Raw genomic sequence first — 19,578 nt, forward strand, 5'->3', positions numbered from 1 at the left:
AGCAAATACTTTAATAATGTCATTTGTCGTGGGAGATGACTCTGCAAACTGATTTCAGGTTTTTCTGTAGCAGACGGGGAATGCACTCTGATTCTGCCCTGTCTAAAGCTGCTCCTTTTAACTGTTGAAGCATGAGCTGTTGTCACCTGGCAGGAAGACATTGACCCTAGTTGGTGCTAGAGGAGACCTTGACCTCGTTGGTATGACCCATGGAGGCTCCTTCTAAATCCCCTGGGGGACTTTCTAAGTAGGGAATGGGGTGAATCTGCAGCTTGTGCATTCTTTATGTCTGGAAGGATGAAAAACAACATTGAAGAGTTCCTAAAATTTGTTTGACCTTAGTTGTCCTTTACCTCTCTGTGGGATGCCAGTGCCACGTGCTGGAGAGCTGCTTTGAATGTTGGTGCTCCTTCAGAGGCTTCTCTGAGTGAGGCAGGCACCTTTATGCATGTTGGCAAGCAGGACTCTGATGTTATGGATGCATCTTTCAAATCCCTTTGGCAATTGAAAACAGAACAAGTGGAAACCAGTGGCCACAACTTCAGTTAAAAGCAGCCACTTCCCACCTCACAGAAAAACCCTTTGGCTGGTGAAAGTGTAGAAATTTGGAGATCAGTGAGGGGTTGGTTTAAAGCCAAGGCTTGAGAAGTGGGAGCTGTGAGAGTTCCATAGCTTTTGCTGGAAGCACTGTCTCTGTTTTTTCAAATCACAGAAGGGTGCGTTGGAAAGGTTCTTCACAGACCATCCAGTCCCACCCCCTGCCATGGGCTGGGACACCTTCCACTATCCCAGGTTGCTCTAAGCTGGGTCCAGCCTGACATTGGACACTTCCAGGGATGGGGCAGCCACAGCTTCTCTGGGCAGCCTGTGCCAGCACCTCACCATCCTCAGTCTAAAACATTTCTCCTCTGTGTCCAACCTAACCCTGGCCTGTTGCAGTTTAAAACCATTGCCCCTTGCCTGGCATGACAGAGCCTGGTAAAAAGCCTCTCTCTGTCTTTCATGTCAGCCCTGTTTATACATTGAAAAGCTGCAGTAAGGTCTCCCTGGAGCCTCCTCTTCTCCAGGTTGCACAACCCCAACTCCCTCAGCCTTTCCCTGTGGAAAGCTTTAGTTTTATTGTGTGGGTTTGTTTACCTTGTGAGCACTAAACCCTTAATAAATAGCTCTTACCTGCCAAGAATCTTCCTGGACTCTGTGCCATCAACTGATTTAATCCCTTTGAAGGGAAGGTGCTCTTGCTGGCTGTGTGCCAGGACTGCTTCCGGATCATTCAAGGACACTGAATGATAGAGGGAGAGCTCTGTGTGTCCATGTTCATCTTCCCAGAGCACGGGTGAGGCTGGTGAGCCTTTGGGGCCAGCCTGGTTGGGCTCTGGGAGCTGTCAGAGCAATTTCTCCTGTCTCTGTCCAGAGCATGGGAGGGGGGATGAACACGTAGCAGAGGTGGCTCTAGTTTGACTTGGTGCACAGCTGGTGAACACTGATGTAAAAAGCACCCAACTTTTTCTGTCTCTTCTTTTTCACTTGTAGGTTTATTCTTCAGCCTAAAGGAGTGATTCATAATCAGCTCTTAGAAAAACAGAGAATAGCTGAAGAGAAAATTAAGGAGTTAGAGGTAAGTTTTTGGCAAGTGATGATGAAAGTAAAACATTAAAGGTCTACAAGATGCTCTTTGCTACATCTCTTGTTTTTATCTGGTACTTTTCATGCTGAAGGATTGTAACTAGATCAAACAGAGAGCCAGTTACAAGTAACCTACAAGTAACTCAAGGCACTTGGTTTCTTTCCTAGACCTACAAACCAGTAGGGGTTGATTGTTCGCTCTGTGCCCAGTATGAAAACTGGGAGTGAGGCATTCAAATGTTACTAGTAAGAGCAAGGTCTAAAACAAGCAAAAGGATGTTTGTGTGGTTATTTGCAGCAGATAAGTGATGTAAAATTTTGCCAGTGCTGTGGGTATTTAAAGGTTACACTGGCTCAGAACAATTGCACAAATTCATGGAAGAGAAATCCATTGAGAATTACCAAATATGTAGAAATGGCATCCTGCTCAGGAAGTCCCTGAGCTAAAAATGTCTGGAGGGTGGGAAAGTATGAGGAGGAAGTACCATGCAGGCCTGCCCTGTCCTTACTCTCTGCCCTTAAGCATCTGCTTGGGACTGCTGTTGAAGAGCAGATCTGTGGGGAGATGGACTTTGTTTTGACAGCGTGGTCAGAACACTTCTGTGTTCTTGTGTTTATCTGGTTGGAGCATTCAAGGCATAGAAGGATATCTAGGAAATAAAATAGCGTCTGCGCAAGTTCCAGTGTTCAAACAGGCTATCTAGTGAATCTTGGCTATCTTCTTGTGGCTGCGTCTACAGCTTACAGCTCTTCTGAGAAGAAGTGCAAAATGTACTTTTCCAAGGCTGTTAGTGTGTGTGTTTTTTGTATAATTCTCCTGAAATATCGTTAATACAAACCTCTGTTTCTTGGTCTTTGGGAAATGACAGAGAAAGCAAAGACCAAGTTTGTGTCCAGCTGCTTTTCCCATCTGTTATTGTTTTGGAGAAAGTGGAGACCAAATAAGTAGGGACAAGCAGGAATAGGAAGTCTGTGTTCAAACCCACTTAGACCTGTGCAGTTCCATCTCCGTTGTCTCCTACTTACACTAAAGCAGAAGTTGAGTCTGTATTTTTTTTTAATCCCTTCTTGAAACTCAGCCTGCCTGATGGAGGTGTGGAGCAAGCCCATCCCCAGATGTTGTGTTACCTGGAGTGCTGCCTGTGCCCAACTCTAAGGGGGTTTGTGTTTCTGCCCATGAGAACTCTTTCTGCACAGGTCAGACAAGTGCTCTGTGGACAGGCTGTGTATCTAAGAGGGTGTGCAGGCAAGGCATTGTCATTTGTGTGGTTATGTGGTAAAAACAGCTGTATCCTTGCTCCTTTGGAGCCATGCCAGATGCCAGTGGCTTTGTGCAAAGACAGCCCTGCAACTGGGGCTGGAGGACTTCATGGCAGCACCTCTGGGTTTGGGAGCAGGTGGAATGTGGCTGGCAGCACCTCTGGGTTTGGGAGCAGGTGGAATGTGGCTGGCAGCACCTCTGGGTTTGGGAGCAGGTGGAATGTGGCTGGCAGCCTGTTTATAAACTGCCCCTGGGGTCCCTTGCTGCCAGTGGGTTGTGGTCAGCTTCTTGGCTACTGTGCCCTTCAGCTGTGCCATCTGGGTGTCTTCCTGTTCCTGGTGGGGAATTATCTTCCCTCCTGAACTTCCCGATCACTGAGTTTAGCAGAATGGGTGGAATTTCCCACAAATTATAACCTTGCTGTTCTTGCACAAAGCCTCGGAACTGGCTGCTTCACAAATGTGTTTTTCTGCTTCGTTGCTGAGTCTCTGGTTATGGTCATTGAGTTGAAGTTTCCAGCAGTAGTCTCAAAACCGAGACTGTCTCAAAAGGTGGTTGGAGTGGAAAGGTTGTTGCCACATGGGTTGGTTTTTCTTTTTAATCATGAGTAGGAGGGCTCAGAATGCCAATACTTTGAGAAGTTTGTGTTAAGTAAACATTCAAGCCATCTTTTAACTGATCTCCTTCCAGCTGGCTGTGGCAGTTTTGTGAAGAGAGTTTTCCTTAGGCCTGGGATTCCCCATGGAAGAGGACAAGCACTTAGGCTGACAACTGTTGGAAACAGAGATTTCAGGGGAAATACCTGAGTCCAACTCAGAGAGCACTTATCACAGGAGCAGGGGATTTTGCTGTCCTGAAAACAAGTTGTGACCGAAGCAGGAAAGAATGTAAAACTTTGTGACCTTGTGCTTCCACATCGTTGTAAAATAAATATCCAACCAAGAAAGGTTAAACATCTCTCCATTCATTATTAAAACTGGAAGGGTTTTAAAGCTTAGGTTTATATTTTACATTGTTAACTACCTTATGACTTACTCACAATTCTCACTTTGCACAGCTGAATCAGGCTGGTCAGAATAATCCCCCAGTACCCTATGGCGTGGCTGATCTCATTACTCACATAGCTGAGCTCGGGGCAATTGTGCTTCGCTATGATGACATTATTGCCAAGGGATTGTGAAATGTGTATTTTTTGATACATTCCTGAATCTGAGAAATGCTCTCCCCTCTACCTTGGTGCTGTTTGTGGAGGAGTTTGCAGAGGAGGGCTGGGTTCACTGCTGAGCTCTTCTGGAAATCCATCCAGCTGCATAGCAAGGAGATCTCCAGCTGCCTGTTCCTGAAAATGTGTCTTTAATTTCCTTCAGAGGTGTGAGCTGGTTTTGCTGACATTCACAGCTGCCAATGAACTTTGAAAACTCTGAGGAGTTTTGTCTCTCTTCTCCCTCTGAAACTCTCTACTGCAGTACATGATTGCAGTCATTCTCTTTCCCTCACTTCTCTCTCATGGGTTTCTCCACTGCTGAAGCAGTGCATTGTATTTTTCAAGGCAGCATCACAAAATTGATGGGATGCTGCTGGTTTGGGCCTTCTTGCAGCAAGGACAGCCAGACCTGTCCTTGTAAAGGGTTGAGAAAATAAGGCTTGGCCAGGACATGCATTATGCTTGGTGAGAGGAACTGTGTTCTGAAAGCACCAAGGGGTCTGGGTGTGGATGAGGGGGCAGTTAGTTATTCTGCAGAATTTGTCTGAAGAAAACCAAAGGTAGCTTTACCCTGTTTGTTAAAGCTGTATGTGGATGTGAATATATCTAAGTGTGCATATAAATATATATATATATAGATAGATAGATAGATAGATAGATATAATCATAGAATGGTTTTGGTTGGAAAGGTTTGGATGACTTTAAAGATCATCTCACTCCACCCCTCTGCCATGGGCAGGGACACCTTCCACTAGACCAAATCTCTCCAGGTATGGGGTAACCACAGCACAGCTTTTCTGGGCTACCTGTGCCAGGGCTTCACCACTATCAATTAGTGAAGAATTTCTACCTAATTTCCTCTCTTTCAGTTTGAACCCATTGTTCCTTGTCCTGTCACTCCAGTTCCTGATGGAGAATATCTCCCTGGCTTCCTTGTAGGCCCCTTCAGGTCCTGGAAGGTGCTATGATGTTTCCACATATCCTTCTCATCTCCAGCCTGAACACTCCCAATGTTCTCAGCCTGCCAACTCCATATGCACCTGTGTGGCTTTCTGAACTTCACAACTTGTATCTAATCCTTTGGAATCCAAACACGCTGCCCAGGCTTGCTGGCACAGTAGCTGTGCCTGCTGGCAGGCTGTGCCAACAGGGCTTACCCAAACCTCCAGAGATTGGAGCCATTGGCTCCCTCACACACTGGCATGGGACACGTCCTGCTTAGCAGCATTGGATTTTTCCAGTCCTGATACTATCAAATTCTTGTTGTGTTTCACGGTACGAGGGGTATGTGTTAAATCTATTTTGAAAGCATTCTAAAGGGATGAGCACAGACTCTTTTTAGCTCAGCAATGTTTGTGCAGTATTAGGAGAAAAACCAAGTAATGTTTTTCTTCCCTTGTTTTTAAGGAAACATGATATGTGAGGGGTGGAACAATGCTTTGTTTCAGGAAATGTTATCCGTTTCCATTGTAGGGCTAGATGGATTCTGTTTTTAAATGTGGCATTTTAAAAAGAACAAACTCTATGATGTTATAAAGACATGGAAAATGGATTCTTCATTAGGGGTGGAGAAAGTGATTATCACTGTGTGCTTTCTCTGATAATATCTGATAGTCCCCTTCTCTCCTGCTATATTCAGCTTGTTTAGTTGTCAGGCGTTGTCAGACTAAATTGCTAAAAATAACAAATAAGGGGGAGGCTCTGCTGGGCAGCTCCGTCTGCTGTGTGCCACTGAATTTAGCTCCTTCGGGAAAAGGGCAAAAGCAACCTGCAGCTTTCTGGGGGAATTGGATTTTGGTTTTAAACTCTGACCACAACATAGCTGTGTGCTTGTTTCCCAGGCAATTCTTTCACATGCCTGTGGGAGACTGAAAGTTTACTGCTGCTGAGATAAAGGGTTGGTTGGTTTTTCTCTGGCTGCCTAGAGTAGAAAATATAATCAAGAAAGCTATACCTAAAGGCTTGATTACTAATTCAGAAATCCTTCATGCGAGCCCTAAAACACCATGTCCAATTTCCCTATCGCACACAGAAAATGTCTTTGCTCTCCTTCCTGGTGGAGGAAGGAACTCAAACAGTGCTGTGCTCCATGTTTAAAGCCTCAGGTGATGTTTGCAAAGCTGCTGAAGTTACACGGTGACTGCACTGAAATGCCTTAAGGTGACCGCCGACTTCTTCCCCGGTGTTGCCTGAGCACGGTCCTGCTCGTGCTGCAGCTTCCATTTCTCTAATCTTCTTTTTCTGGGAGCTTTAAAATGGCTTTGCTGCAGCCCTGAGGCGGAGTGGCGGAGCCCCCCCGTGATGAGTTGGCTCTGACAGTTGCCACAGCAGTGTTTTCTTCCCCTGTGGGAACAAAGATTTCGGCAGGTGAGGTGTGGCTGGGGAGAAGCGCTGGAGCCTGGGGCAGGTATGGCTGGGATGGACCTGCTCGGTGTGGTCCCAGCCTCCAACGTGCTCCAACTCTCCTTCATTTTTTACTGAAACCCTCAGCATGGAGGCCAATTCTGTGGGTGGCTTTAACGATGTGAAAACAAGTCTCTTGAGAGTTGCGGTGCTCTTTGCAGACCACGAAGCGCTCATCAGAAGGTAGCAATTGTTAGGCTGTTCCCAAGTTAGACCAATTTCTTGCAGGGATTTGCAGCACAGAAGTTCTCATTGCGTGGTTTGCTTGGGGTAGGCCAGTGCCCAGGAATGTGTGGTGGGCTTTTTAACTAAACAGGGGGAAATAAGGAATGCTCCTGTTTGCTTTGGAGAGGAGAAGCCTCACGAATAACTCTCTGTGCATTAGCCTGGAGTAGATTCTACTTTGGATGAGGGTGCTGTTCCCTCATTCCATTGCTGGCATGTGAGCACGTACTGGGGACAGGATTTGAAACACGTTGTCATTGAAGTTGCCCCTTGTTTCCCTGTGTGTACAGAGGCAAGGTCAGACCCTCTGCTAGCTGTAGAGGGAGGGAGGACACCTAAGGTGGGGACAGGTGGAGTATGGAAGTGAATTTACCGTGTAGCATTAGTATTTGGGCTTGCATGGACATTAGGAGGAAGCCCTGGGACCTCTACAAATGATGGATGTTAGGGTGAAGATGAGCTGCAGAGTCCCGTGGTGGGGGCCAGGCCAGGCCAAACCCAGCATCTTGCATGGCTTTGGGTGTCAGAGGCAGCTGTGGGTGTCTGGGCAGGTCCTTCTGGACACAGACATTTGGTCTTGGTGACGTTCCTGGGAAATGTGTTTCATCTTGACTCTCTTGGCTGCTGTCATCCCATGTCTGAGTCTGTGCCCTCACTGAGGGTTGCTCCTGTGTTTCAGGCTGCAAAGCTGCAGGCCTAGCTTGCTTTTTGAGGACATGGGTGGTCCAGCTGCCTGCCTGTCAGCTGTGGAGCATCCACAGGCACTCCCATGGGAGAGCAGAGTGCAGCCTGCATGGGCAGAGCTGTTACCAGTGGTCTGCCCTCCATGAGAGCCTTGTTTTGAAGAAGGGAGTAGCCAAAGCTCATTTTTTTTCTCTATAGGTCTGTCTGTCTTACAGGGAGGAGAATCTGTGTTCTCATTCCTGATTTTCAAAATGAAAGATACTCTGAGGAGTGAGAAAAATAGGCTTCAAAATGACAAAACATTGAAGAGGTTGAGAGTGTAATGGACACAGAGCTAATGCTACCAGCACAAAATCCTGCTTTGTGGAGAGGCCCTCTGACATTGGACTGGGGCCACATAATTTAAGGTAAATATGGGAGGAATTGGGGCATTGCTAATGCTGCTCTAATTCTTTCTGTTCCCTAAAGTGACTCTGCTGATGGTTACATGAAGAACAGGCCTTCACAGCTGTGAGGAATCATTCACTTCACTTGCTTTTTAATTTTAAAGCCTCAAGATCTGTCTTGTTTGTCAAAAATGAGGGTGGCAAGAGGATTGTATTCTTACAGCTGAATTTCATGGGTGTTTTTCTGTTGTGTGACTGTCACCTTTCATTGCAGACAAATGGAATCAGCTGTGTGCAGCCAGCACCTGGCAGATTTTAAAGACAGCAAGTGCTCCTCAGTATCTGCAGGGAAGGAGGTGGATCTGTTTAAAAGCTGGCTCTTAGTCCTGTGTTAAATGTGTTAGATAAAGATCAAATAACAGTATGTTCTGCTTTGAAAATTGTGTAAGAAGCTTGTCATGTGTTAAATAGTGCACAAGTCACTAGTTGCAAAACATGATGTTGGAATCTTAAAGGCTCAGGGAAAAGAAATTCTCACATTTCAAAGGGGAAAGGGGATTCCCAGCTCTCTGGACCGGTCATCTGCCACCTTAGGCCTGGGATGGCTTATAAAAACTAATGTCTCACCACATTTTTATGAAGAATGGCTGTGGGTAGTGCTGATTTGAGTGCAGTGACGTGTATTTATATCATCACATGTGTGGGTATGCAGTGGCAAGGCTGGATCTCTCATTTGGAGCAATCATTCACTGCAACAAGTTTTCAAACTCCCAGATTTTTGCGAGCAGTTGTTTAATCAGTAATTCTTTGTTAGTCTTCCCTGTACTGCAGACTGCAAAGTAAGCACACAAACCAGCTGAGAGGGCAAAGGCTTTATGAAGGAAGAACTGGAATTTGATGACTTTGTTTTCACTCTTCCTACCTTTATTTTTGGGTGGATAATTGTAGATTTTAAAAGCAAGAGGACAATTAATGTGGGGGTTGTTTGGTTCCTCTTAAGTCCTTTAGTTATAGACATGCTTTCAAAATAAAGGCTTCTCAGAACTTGTTTTATGTTTTTTGGGGGAGGGGGGATTACTCTTGATTAAAAAAAACCCCAACAACCTAACGGAGAAAACTTTTCAAGCAACTCCTGCCAGTCCACTCACATTCCTTTGTAATTCAGAGGAAAGTGACACACATTATGCATTAATAAAAACCCACTTCTGCTGCTGTGTCTAAATGGTTTTGTCCATCCAGGAACCTACTTTTAGTCATCTGAGCCTGAAGACATCACTTGTTTCCTCTGATTAGCATTAAGCTGCCTTTATGGTTACACTGAAATCATTTTAACACCAAATTGGTTGATAAGTCTTTCATTTTAGAGCAGGGTCTGATTCATTGTAAAAGCTCTCCTTTGTGCTTATGGCTGCAGAAGGATCCAAAGCAACGAGCTGAGCTGGATGCGAGTCCCTCTCCAAATTCCTCCTTGCATGAGTAATAATTAGTCACAAACCCAGCACTGCTGTCCTTGCCTTAGTCACCAGGCCCCTGCAGTGCCTCCTGGCTGCCTTTGTGCCAAGCAGCTCTGGGGAGGGGGATTATCTGTGCCCGATAAACCTCCATCCTGCTTCCATCTCCTCCTTCATCTTGCCTGGGGAGAACAGGAAACGATTATTTGGAAAGCGTGCTCCTGCCTGTTGGAGCCCTGACCCAGCCCTGAGTCAGCTGTACAAAGCCACACCTTGCTCCCAGGTATGCAGGGCAGCCCTCACCGTCACGCTTCCTGCTGTCCCCACTGCTGGGTCACCCCCTGCTCTGTCCCTGATGCCTTGGTGGTGGGCATGTGGCTGCTCTGAGTTCAGGGCTGTCTGAACTGGGGGGGAGGATGCTGCCTAGTTGGGAGTTGACACCATCTTTTTGTTGCTGATTTGTCTTTGAAATATATGGAAATGATTTTTGTTTTAAAGTGGCCTTGCTTGGCCAGGACTGCAAGATCTGAAAGGTGTGGTATGGTTTTGCAAAAGTCCTACTGCCAGGAGGGATCCCGATGAGCCACACCAGCTCTGCAGGACCACAGAAACTGAGGCACTGGGGTAGGGAACTTACCATGTTTTGCAAGAGGCAGTTGGGTGAGGGATGCTTCCGCCGAAACAGGACGTGGGGGTTTTCAGGATCTGTGTGAGTTTCCCCCTCCCCAGGTTCTCTGTTTGACCTGACTCTGCTGTCATAACCTGGTTAGGGCGCAGTATCTGACCTGGAGCAATGTACTCCTAGAAACTGCTCTAAATGGGGAATTGTGCCAAGAAGGGGTGTCCCTAAGGGAATCCTTTGGGTTGATAATACATTTCTGCTGCCACCTACTGAAAAGTTCTCATCCACTTGCTTTTGTAGTAGTTCACATCAGGCGAGGGTGCAGGAGTTCACTGGAATAATCCGTCATTTCCTGCTCACCAGGAGCAGCTGTCTCCATCTCTGCTGGCAGCGCTGTCCTGTGGCTCAGACAGTGGGTCCATGTGAAGTGCTGCTGCCACGAGGCTGGGGTTGGGCAGAAAGGCTGGCAGGCAGCCTGGCTTCCTGCCCCTTACCTTCCTTGCCCCTTCTTCTCTTGAAGGCACCAAGAATGGCAGTTAATGGGTTTTTCCAGCTTAGCTTTTTCAGAGTATGCTCCTTGAGGTGCTTCAGTGATGATGGGGGAAGCCCAGCTGGTTGTGCTGTGGTAGGATCAGTACACGATGATGGATTTGCACCAGCAGTTCTTTAGGCAGGTGCTTTTAAGGATTCTCTTGAGTTGGCAAATGTAGTTGTATGTTTGATGTTTTCTCTTCTGCACTCTAACCTAGATAGTTCTGTGGGTCCCCGTTACCTTGTGGAAGGAAGGGATGAGGAAAAACACCAGGGTCTGAATCATCACTTCTCCTCTTAGGTATATGGCATCACGCTTCTGTCAGCAGCTGTCGTCAGAAACCAGCTGGGCTCCCTTCCTATTCCAGGTCATTCATTCTTGAGCAAACTCTGGGCAACTTCCTGAAGCAATAACTGCTTGGAAAGTCTTGAAGTGTATCTAAATATTTGGTGGTTGCTGTAGAGTAGTAATTCCCAGTGTGTACATGTGCCACAGTGTTGAACTGGGTGAGGACCAGTGCTGGGTGGACCCATCAGGGCGTAGGGCTGCCTGCAGACCTACCCCACCCCCTTGCTGGTGTCCACTATTTCGGCTTCTCCTGGAGCAGGAGCAGCTGGGTGCTGTTCAGCAGGTTCACCTCCTTCCTGTTCAGGGGTTCCAAGTGAAATCCCATTAAACAGAGCACATGTCTTCAGCACATCATCTTCCATGAGCTTAGTCTGACCAAAATGTTTGCCTTCCCCAGGGTGTGCGTGCCAGGGCCTGGAGTGCTGCTGTCCACAGGGAGTTTGGGCACTGCCAACCCCTGAACAGCAGTGGTGGCCCCAAGAGCGAGGGCAGCTTGGGCTGCAGCTGCCTGGCCCCCAGTGCACAGTTTGCCATCCTCCCAGGGAAGATCCTTCTCCAGTCAACCATGTGCTCCCAACTCTAGCCAGGATCTGCTGATCACTTTCCCTCAGGGAATGCCAGAAATGGTTTGAGTTAATTTTGGGGGATACGGAAGCTCTTGGCTAGCCACAGGTTTGCTGAGGTGTCACAAGATGAGTTGTCTCAGGGCTCCTGTTTGAGGCACTGCATCATGCCTGAAGACTGCAGTGTTCCTCAACGGAAGCCTTCTGAGTGTGAGAGTGGGATGCCAGAATCTGGTGGCTGGTAGCCAAGCATGCTGAGAGCCATGGGAAGGGAGATATTCTCTGGGAAGGGACCTGCCAGCTTGTTTTGTCCTCACAAGTTGGGTGTAAAACAAGTTCATAGAAAAACACTTTAAAAAACAAAAATGGGGCAAAAAAAGAACAGGCTGAAATGAATAGGCATGTTCCAATACTAGATCCTAAAATTTCCATGGAAACATTTTTGTTTGGGCTGAAGCAAATCTGTGTTTGCAGGTCAGAGGTTGAAGCTTTCTTTCATTTGCAGAGGTGACGTGAGAGGAGTGGAATTTGAAGAGCAAAAGTCGATGTTGAATGATAAACCATGACTTGACACAGGAAACTCACCTGTGAGGGGGAGGGTATGGCAGCACTGATGGGCAGGCCTGCTGTGTCTGTTCCCTCTGGGAGCACAAGGCTGTCTGAGCTCTTGGAGTGGGTGAGAATGCTGTGCCTGTTCCACCGAGCCCGGCAAGGCCCTGCCACACGCAGGGCTGGCAGCAGCCAAGCCGCTCTCCCTGAAGGCAGAGGCGTCTGAATCACAGTGCTGGGGGGAAGACAGTGCTTTGATCATCAAAAGCCTATCCAAGAAAAGCTGATTAATAACTTTTCTCTTGCTGTGGAATCTGTGGATGCTGGCTCTTTAATCTGCCAGGAATGCCAGGTCCGGGTGCGTCATCTTGAGGAGCATCGGCCTCTCCAGCAGCATTGCAGTGATGCAATGGGAGCGGAGCGGGGCGGCTGCTGGAGCAGGAGGTGACTTCCCGCCGTGTCAAAAGGCCACGGGCCACCTCTGTTAACCGCAGCTCCTTTTCTTCTTTGGGGTGTGAGCTGTAATTGTATTTGCATTCAATCTAGTCTTTCCACAGCTGCTGCCAAAAGCAAACAGCGCGGAGCTGTCAGGGAGCAGGCACTGCTCGGATGGGGAGTGAAGGGCAGGGGAGAGCCGAGCAATGGGGTGGTGGCAGGGCGAGTCCTCTGAGGTTGTTTGGCTGCAGCCACCCGTGCCAGGGCACAGGCTGGCCACGCCAGCACACCTTGGTCGGGAGCGTGCACGGCGAGGGCTGGCTCGTGGTGCTGCCTGCACAGCCCCAGGCTGGGGCCAGCCGAGGTGGTGCTTCCAGGAGTCTGCACTTCCTACACCAGCAAACACAGAGGCAGCCAGGGCTGATGGAACCCCCAAAGCCATTGCCTGCAGCCCCCCACAGGTGTCTGGGGATGTGCTGGCAGTGGGCATTGCATCCCACAGGCCCATTGCATATCAGTGCCCTGCTCTCCCTTCTCCTCCTCGCAGGCAGGGCTGGGGCTGGTGGTGCCTTCCCTGCCAGGGCCTGCAGCTCTGTCTGTGGAGCTGTCAGCTGGACAGCCACCATTCCTCCTGGGAAGGGTTCATGGGAGATGGATGTACATTGCCTGTTGGATGGGGCTGCGTGAGTGGTCAGTCCCATTTTTGGGTGCACCTCCAGCTGTGGGAGATGGTGTTTTTAGTCCATGTAGCTGCACTGAACCACACACAAGTGCACCCTTTGCCCTGCACACCTTTTTTAGGAAGGCTGCAGGAAGCCTTGGAGGTAGAGAAGGCTCCTGAGAGCTGGCAGAGGAGAATATTGGCCAGGTTGGTAATACATCTATACTCAGGGGTAGGAGAAGTGCAAAGTCCAGTTTCTGAGCCCCTAGGATGTGCTGGGAGGCCCAGCTGGTGGGATTGGCTCTGCTGCCCAAGGAGGGATCTTCTTGCCCTCCATCCTTGTACCAGACAGCTATTAGCATGGCAATTCTGTTTCCAGAAAGCAGATTTAGGTGAGAACACTTCCTCTGGGGCTAGTTTTGAGACAGATCATCAGGGTTGTGGTTTGTCTTGTTCCCAAGTGCTGCAGCCCTTCCTGCCTGGGGAAGGAACTGTTGTTGGGAGTGGTATTAGCTTAAAGGAATTAGGAAACCAGGCTGGGAGGCATTGACTGCACTGGCTTTTGGGGGCATCCTCTGTGGGTTTGCACCCTCTCAGTGTTCTCAGGTGGCCCAGACCTCACTGAGCTGTGGCAGCAGCTGTGTGTTGGTCTCGTGTCCCAGTGCAGGTGGCAGAGCCCTTTTTCTGTGTGGGGCAGAAGGGGGATCAGGGAGCTGTCACCACAGAGGAGAGAGTGGATGAGAAGTGGTGGGTGGTCTGTGGCAGGAAGAAATGAGGATGCAAGAGCATGTCCTGGGCTGGATCAGGTCAGCTGGCTCAGTTTTGGAGTGTATGCTCTCCACCTGGAAACCTGTAGCTGCAAATCCTGCTACGTTCCCACGCACCCTCTCCTGTGCAGCCTCCAGCTGCCTTTCCTTGCTCTGTGGGGGAGAAGATTCTCCAGTGCTGACGGGACCTGCAGCCCTGGGTCATCCCTCCCTGTGTGAGTGAGCTGTGCCTGGGTCATGGGAACGCCCTGGCCTTTGGGAGCGGGGGTGCTGCCAGGGCCTGGCACTGTGGGTCAGAGGCTGTTCCTCTGAAATAAGTTTCAGTAACACCCCACAGGAGAGTTTTGTAAAATAATTCTCTAGTAAGTGGCTGTGGGAGTTGTGAACCAGGAGGAGAAACCGGTCCCTTGCTGCAGTTGGAGCCCTTGGCTGACACACCAGCTGCTTCCTGTTGTGCCCTCCGGGTTTCCTTGTCACTGCCTTGCCACACTCCTGGCGAGACTTCAGGGGGACAGCAGCACACCAGGGTCACTGCCCAGCCTCCTGTGGAGCCTGGCCCTGCTTGTCAGCCAGAAACTGGGGCTTTTCTGGGAGCTCAGTGTCATGTGGCAACTTCCCCTGCTGCCTTCTCAAAGCCAATCTCCTTTCTCTGTTCTTCCCTGGAGCACTGTGGCTCAGGCAGTGGCATCTGGGGCCGCTTTGGGCACCCACCTTACCTGTCCAGGGGCCCACAGGAGCTGGGGGAGGGTGGGGGCAGTTTAGGGCACTGGTGTGGTGAGTGAGTAGGAGCTCTGGGTCAGCAGCTCGCAGGTCATGCAGCCACCAAAGCCAGCAGTGTAGGGCCAGTGTGCTGCCATGTCCCCTTGGGCTCCTGCCATGTCCCCTTGGGCTCCTGACTGGTGAGCACTGGAGCTACAGCTGTAGGAGTGAAACCAGAGGCTTCAGAGAGCAGCAGCCACCTCTGGTTTCACAAGGGACCAAAACCAGCAGTGCAGTTTTGACATTGCCCTGGGAATTCCCACAGGCTGCACTTGGCATGGCACAGGTAGCAGAAGATGATCTCCTGGAGCAGCAAACACATTTTCCCAGGGAAATGCATCAGCTGATGCACAGGTGAAGCCCAGCAGCCACAGGCTGCTCAGGGGACAGAGGACATAGGGTTAACTCGGGCTGCGAGTGCAAATGAAAGCTGTGAGCTGGAAGCTGGAGGTGGGGTTGGGGATGCAGGGTGGTGTTCAGGGAACAGATACCACCAGCCTGGCAGGTCTGGCTGGACCGGAACAGCCTCCAGCATGACTTCAGAGCTGTGCTGTCGTGAGTAGGCAGAGCGTGTGTCAGCCGCTCGCTCGGCGCTGCTCCCCGGGAGAGACGGAGTTTCCTGTCTAGACCCCGGTAATCGCAGTGAGGAGGGGCTTGCAGCAGCCTCCTGCTCCTTCTCCCGTGATGACCCAAGCAGAACCAGGGCTGCACTTCCCCCTTCCTGGGGAAGAAACACCTCGCTTCTGCCACGTGTCTTGGAAAATGTGGCGCCTGTCTGCTCCTTGCTTGCCTGTGATCCGGGCTGTGGGCTGGAGTGGGAGCCAGCCCCAGCTCCCTGCCTGGCTGCAGGACAGCTCGGGGCGTTTGCAGCCCCTGGCTGCAGGTACAGAGCTCCTCTTGATGCTCAAAGGATGCTCCTGGAGCCCAGAGATGGGACTCCCTGGAAACTGCTTCTGGGAGGGAGTAAAGAATCTGGGACCAGCCCAGCTTCTTGTGCCTCAGAAGTTAGGTGACCAAGGACAGTGATTGAGGTAAAGAAAAATTTCCCTGAATCCGGCCCTACTTGGGACTGCAGGTGCTGGCTAAGTGCAGAAATGGCCTTAAACCCAGGCCCTTTGCCACGGAGAGGGCAGAGCATGTCACTGTGCAGGGGTGGGCAGTGTGGGTCCACCTGTGGGCCATGTGGGTGCTCCTCTGCTGCGTCAGGGTCCCTTGTCCTCATGGAAGTGGGGCCCACATGGGCAGCCGCAAGGCTTCCTGATGGGATGTCTGAAATTCTGCTGGGCTCTCCCAGTCCTGCTGGACAGTGTGCTTGTGGAGAGCTGCTCTATGAAGCTGTCTCCTCCTGCCTGGTGGGAGCAGGAGACAGGGGCAGGGGAGAGGACAGGAGGGCAGGACCACTTCATGCACTAATTTAATGGTGTTAAGAAAAAGCTTTAGTTAAAAAAATGACCCCCTAGAAGTCAGCTGTACTGCTGCCACTCTCCTCTGGTCAGTAGAGCGAGGTGAAGCTTCGAGCCACAAGGGTTCTTTGGGCCTGTGTCCTCTTGCTGCCCTCAGACTCGGTTCCCTATGTGTGAAATCCCTCTCTGTCTGTGCGGGCAGTGTGGGGACAGCGCGGCGGTGACAGAGTCCTGCTCGTGTGTCACTGAGTCACTGGCAGTGGGAACCTGTGGCTGCTCTTCTCCCCGTGGTTTCCTCAAAAGCAGTTCCTGTAAGCGAAAGAGACCCCACGTGCCTGGGGACCACAGAGAGGGACAAGGAACTCTGGGCCATAACCCTGGCCCTGGCTGTCACAAGCAGCCTTCAGGATTTCAATACAAACCCTTCAGCCTTTGGAAGCAGGGCTGGGAGAGGTGTTCTCATGGCAGGGCCATCCCAGCTGAGTGTGCAGCTGTGCCACTGCAGTGGGGCAGTGGTGGCAGCAGGTCTGCTCCACGGGCTAATGGATTTTTAGCATTACAAGTCCCATGGGCTCACAGAAGTCAGGGTGAGGCTCTCAGGGCAGCAGCAGCAGTTCTTGCCCTTCACCTCTCCTTGGTTTGGGTGGGCTTTGGGGGCACTGCTGTACTGGGCTCCCGGGACTGGTGACTGGCAGAGCCTCTGGCAGGATGCTCTGGGCGGAGGCCTGGACTCCTGGAATTTAATGCCAATCCTGCCCAGTGCTTACTGGGAGCTGGCACGGCCCAGGGCAGGGCTTTACATGGGCTGCACGGGAGCCGGTGCTCACAGCAACGCCAGAGGAGACTGTTGTGTCTGTTGTTTGGAAACCCAGAGAAAATAGTCAAAAGAGCCAAGTGCTGATTTTTCCAGCCACAGAGGAGCACCCAGACTAGCAGGAAAAAACGCTGCACACCGAATTCCTATCTTGGGATGCACGGCTTGGGGCTGCTTCCCTGCCAAGCCCATCCTAATTACAGATGATTAAGGAAACACGTATTTGGTGATGATGCCAGGGAATTGCTGATAGAAAGGGTATAGGGATATAGGGTTAGAAAATGGCCCAGCTGGGAAAAAGAACCTTTTGTGCCCAAGGAGAGGGTTTTGCTGTGTCTCCATAAGGAGGCCTTGGCGTGTCAGTCCTTCTCTAGGCTCCAAGAGTTACAGGATCTGATTTGATTTCCTTTCTTGCTGAGGTTCATGGCTCCAACTTTTTGCAGTGCCACTGTTGCAACAGTCCTGGCAGCTCTGAGAAGGTTTCAGGGGGGAACAAAATTCAGTCTGTGTAGACATTGCCCTGCCCCTGTGCCTCTGGGAATGCGTAACTGCTGTCCCCACATGGGACACCTGCAGTGTGGTGGGTGCCCCAGCCAGCACCCACAGCTCTGCCTGGGTGGCTTTGGGCCCTGGTACCCAGGTTTGTGCTGGCAGGGCTGGGGGGATCCTGACTTACCTCTGGTTTCTGCCTTGCAGCAGAAGAAGTCGTACCTGGAGCGGAGCGTGAAGGAAGCAGAAGACAATATCCGGGAGATGCTGATGGCCCGCAGAGCACAGTAGTGGCACCCCTGGCTGATCCCCACTGCCTGACCCCCCCCACTCCACCTTAATAAAACACAGCACGTGTCTCTGTGGCTGCTCTCCCTGCATGGGTGTGATGGAGAAATGGGGTGGTGGGAGCAGTTGGGGTGAGGGGCCTGCAGGGCCCCTGCTGTACTCCCCCCTCACCTGCTGTACCCTCATCGTGTGGATATCCACTGCCGGGTGTGGGCACTGGGGAAGGTCCTGCTGGGGAGGGGTGGTGGGGGAAGAGGGAGGTGGGCAGGGCTGGCACAGGCACAGACACAACCATGGACATGGACACAGACATGGACACAGGCACAGACATGGGCATGGGAACTGGCTCAGGCCCTGCCAGCCTGTGCCATGAGGTCATTCCCACTGCTCCAACTCATTCTTGTTGCCCTGGGCCATTCCCCCTCTCCCGGGCTGTTTCCTCTGTCACAGTCCATTCCCGCTGTCCGGCTCCATTCCCTCATTCCCGCTCCATTCCCTGTGTCCCGCTCCGTTCCTTCTGTCCCGCTCCATTCCTGCTGTCCCTCTCCGTTCCTGCTGTCCCGCTCCATTCCTGCTGTCCCTCTCCGTTCCCGCTGTCCCTCTCCGTTCCCGCTGTCCCTCTCCATTCCCTGTGTCCCGCTCCATTCCCGCTGTCCCTCTCCATTCCCGCTGTCCCGCTCCGTTCCCGCTGTCCCGGTCCATTCCCGCTGTCCCGCTCCTTTCCACGTGTCCCGCTCCATTCCCGCTGTCCCTCTCCATTCCCGCTGTCCCGCTCCATTCCCGCTGTCCCGCTCCGTTCCCGCTGTCCCTCTCCATTCCCGCTGTCCCGCTCCTTTCCACGTGTCCCGCTCCATTCCCGCTGTCCCGCTCCATTCCCGCTGTCCCGCTCCATTCCCGCTGTCCCTCTCCATTCCCTGTGTCCCGCTCCGTTCCCGCTGTCCCGGTCCATTCCCGCTGTTCCTCTCCATTCCCGCTGTCCCGCTCCTTTCCATGTGTCCCGCTCCATTCCCGCTGTCCCGCTCCGTTCCCGCTGTCCCGGCAGGGCCGGCGGTGCGCGGTCGGACATCGCCACCGTGTGGCCGCTGTAGGCAGCGCACGGGCCCGGCCCCGCCGCTCTCCCAGCGCCTTCCAGAGGCTCCCGGGATCCCGGAGTTTCCAGGTCCCGTTGCCGCCCCCCCTGCTGTCACTCCATAGGCGCACGGGTGCTCTCTCACTCTGGGCTGGCCCTTCGCTGCCCCACCTTCCCCCCACCACGGAGGGGGACCCAGGAACTCCACTCCTGATTGCTGCCAAGCTGCCACGGAGGTGACAGGGAAGGTGCCCTGCTCATTCCCAGGGCAGGGAGTTCTGGGAGCCAGGCCACAGACCTGAGCTTACGGCTGCAGAGGGGCAGCCCCCAGAGGAAGGCTCCTAGGGACAGGGAATTGCAAGGGACTCCCATCAGCCCCAAACACATGAGCTTGCCCCAGACCAGAGCCCCAAACTGCACTGCTGGGCCCAGAGTGAGCTGTACCGAGCCCCCAGGCTGCACGACCAAGGGACAGCGAGTGAATGTCCTTGGCAAACAGGGCGAGATCCCTGGGTGATCTCCAGGCAGTGCCAGGCAGAGCTGGTGTGTGTCAGGACGCCAGGCAGGTTTTGCTCCCAAGGCTGGGGGAGCAGCAGGGTGGGACACACCCTCATGGAACCAGCAGCAGGTTTTCCCCACTTTTCTGCAGACAAAAGCTTTGTATCCCTTTTCTGGCCAGGCGTGCCATGGAACAGCTTCAGCTCTAAATCCTCAGCACTAGGTTAATCCATGGCTTTTCTCTTCTTTTCTCTTCTCATTAATTTACCTCCCGCAAGCCTCTGCTCTGCAGTGCCGGATGATGGATCACAGCTTGGGACCAGCCCCAGCAGTTCCTGGGGCACACACAGCAGCCCAGCCGCTGCTTCTCCCAGCTCTGCTGTCCCAGGAGCTGCTGGAGAGGGCCCTGGTTCCGGAAGGGAAAAACATAAGGATACAAACCTGACTGTGCTGCCCTGTGTGGGATGAGGGGCTTGGAGGTGCCCAAGGACTCCCACCTACAGAGTGAGTGCCCACAGGAGGCCAAAGACAGACAGCACCA

The 19,578-nt window shown here is 51.7% G+C and overlaps 1 protein-coding gene across 1 annotated transcript in view; it reads left to right on the plus strand.

Moving 5' to 3' along the window:
• PFDN1 (prefoldin subunit 1) overlaps positions 1–17,547 on the plus strand; it is a 31,516-nt gene extending 13,969 nt beyond the window's left edge. The window contains exons 3-4 of the mRNA XM_053957010.1: positions 1,534–1,618; positions 17,390–17,547. Of these exons, the coding sequence (XP_053812985.1) occupies positions 1,534–1,618; positions 17,390–17,473 (169 nt within the window). The 3' untranslated portion in view covers positions 17,474–17,547. The remainder of the gene's footprint in view (positions 1–1,533; positions 1,619–17,389) is intronic.
• Positions 17,548–19,578: the final 2,031 nt, after the last annotated feature.

This window comes from Vidua chalybeata, chromosome 15 (assembly GCF_026979565.1).
Source record: "Vidua chalybeata isolate OUT-0048 chromosome 15, bVidCha1 merged haplotype, whole genome shotgun sequence".
Lineage (NCBI taxonomy): Eukaryota > Metazoa > Chordata > Aves > Passeriformes > Viduidae > Vidua > Vidua chalybeata.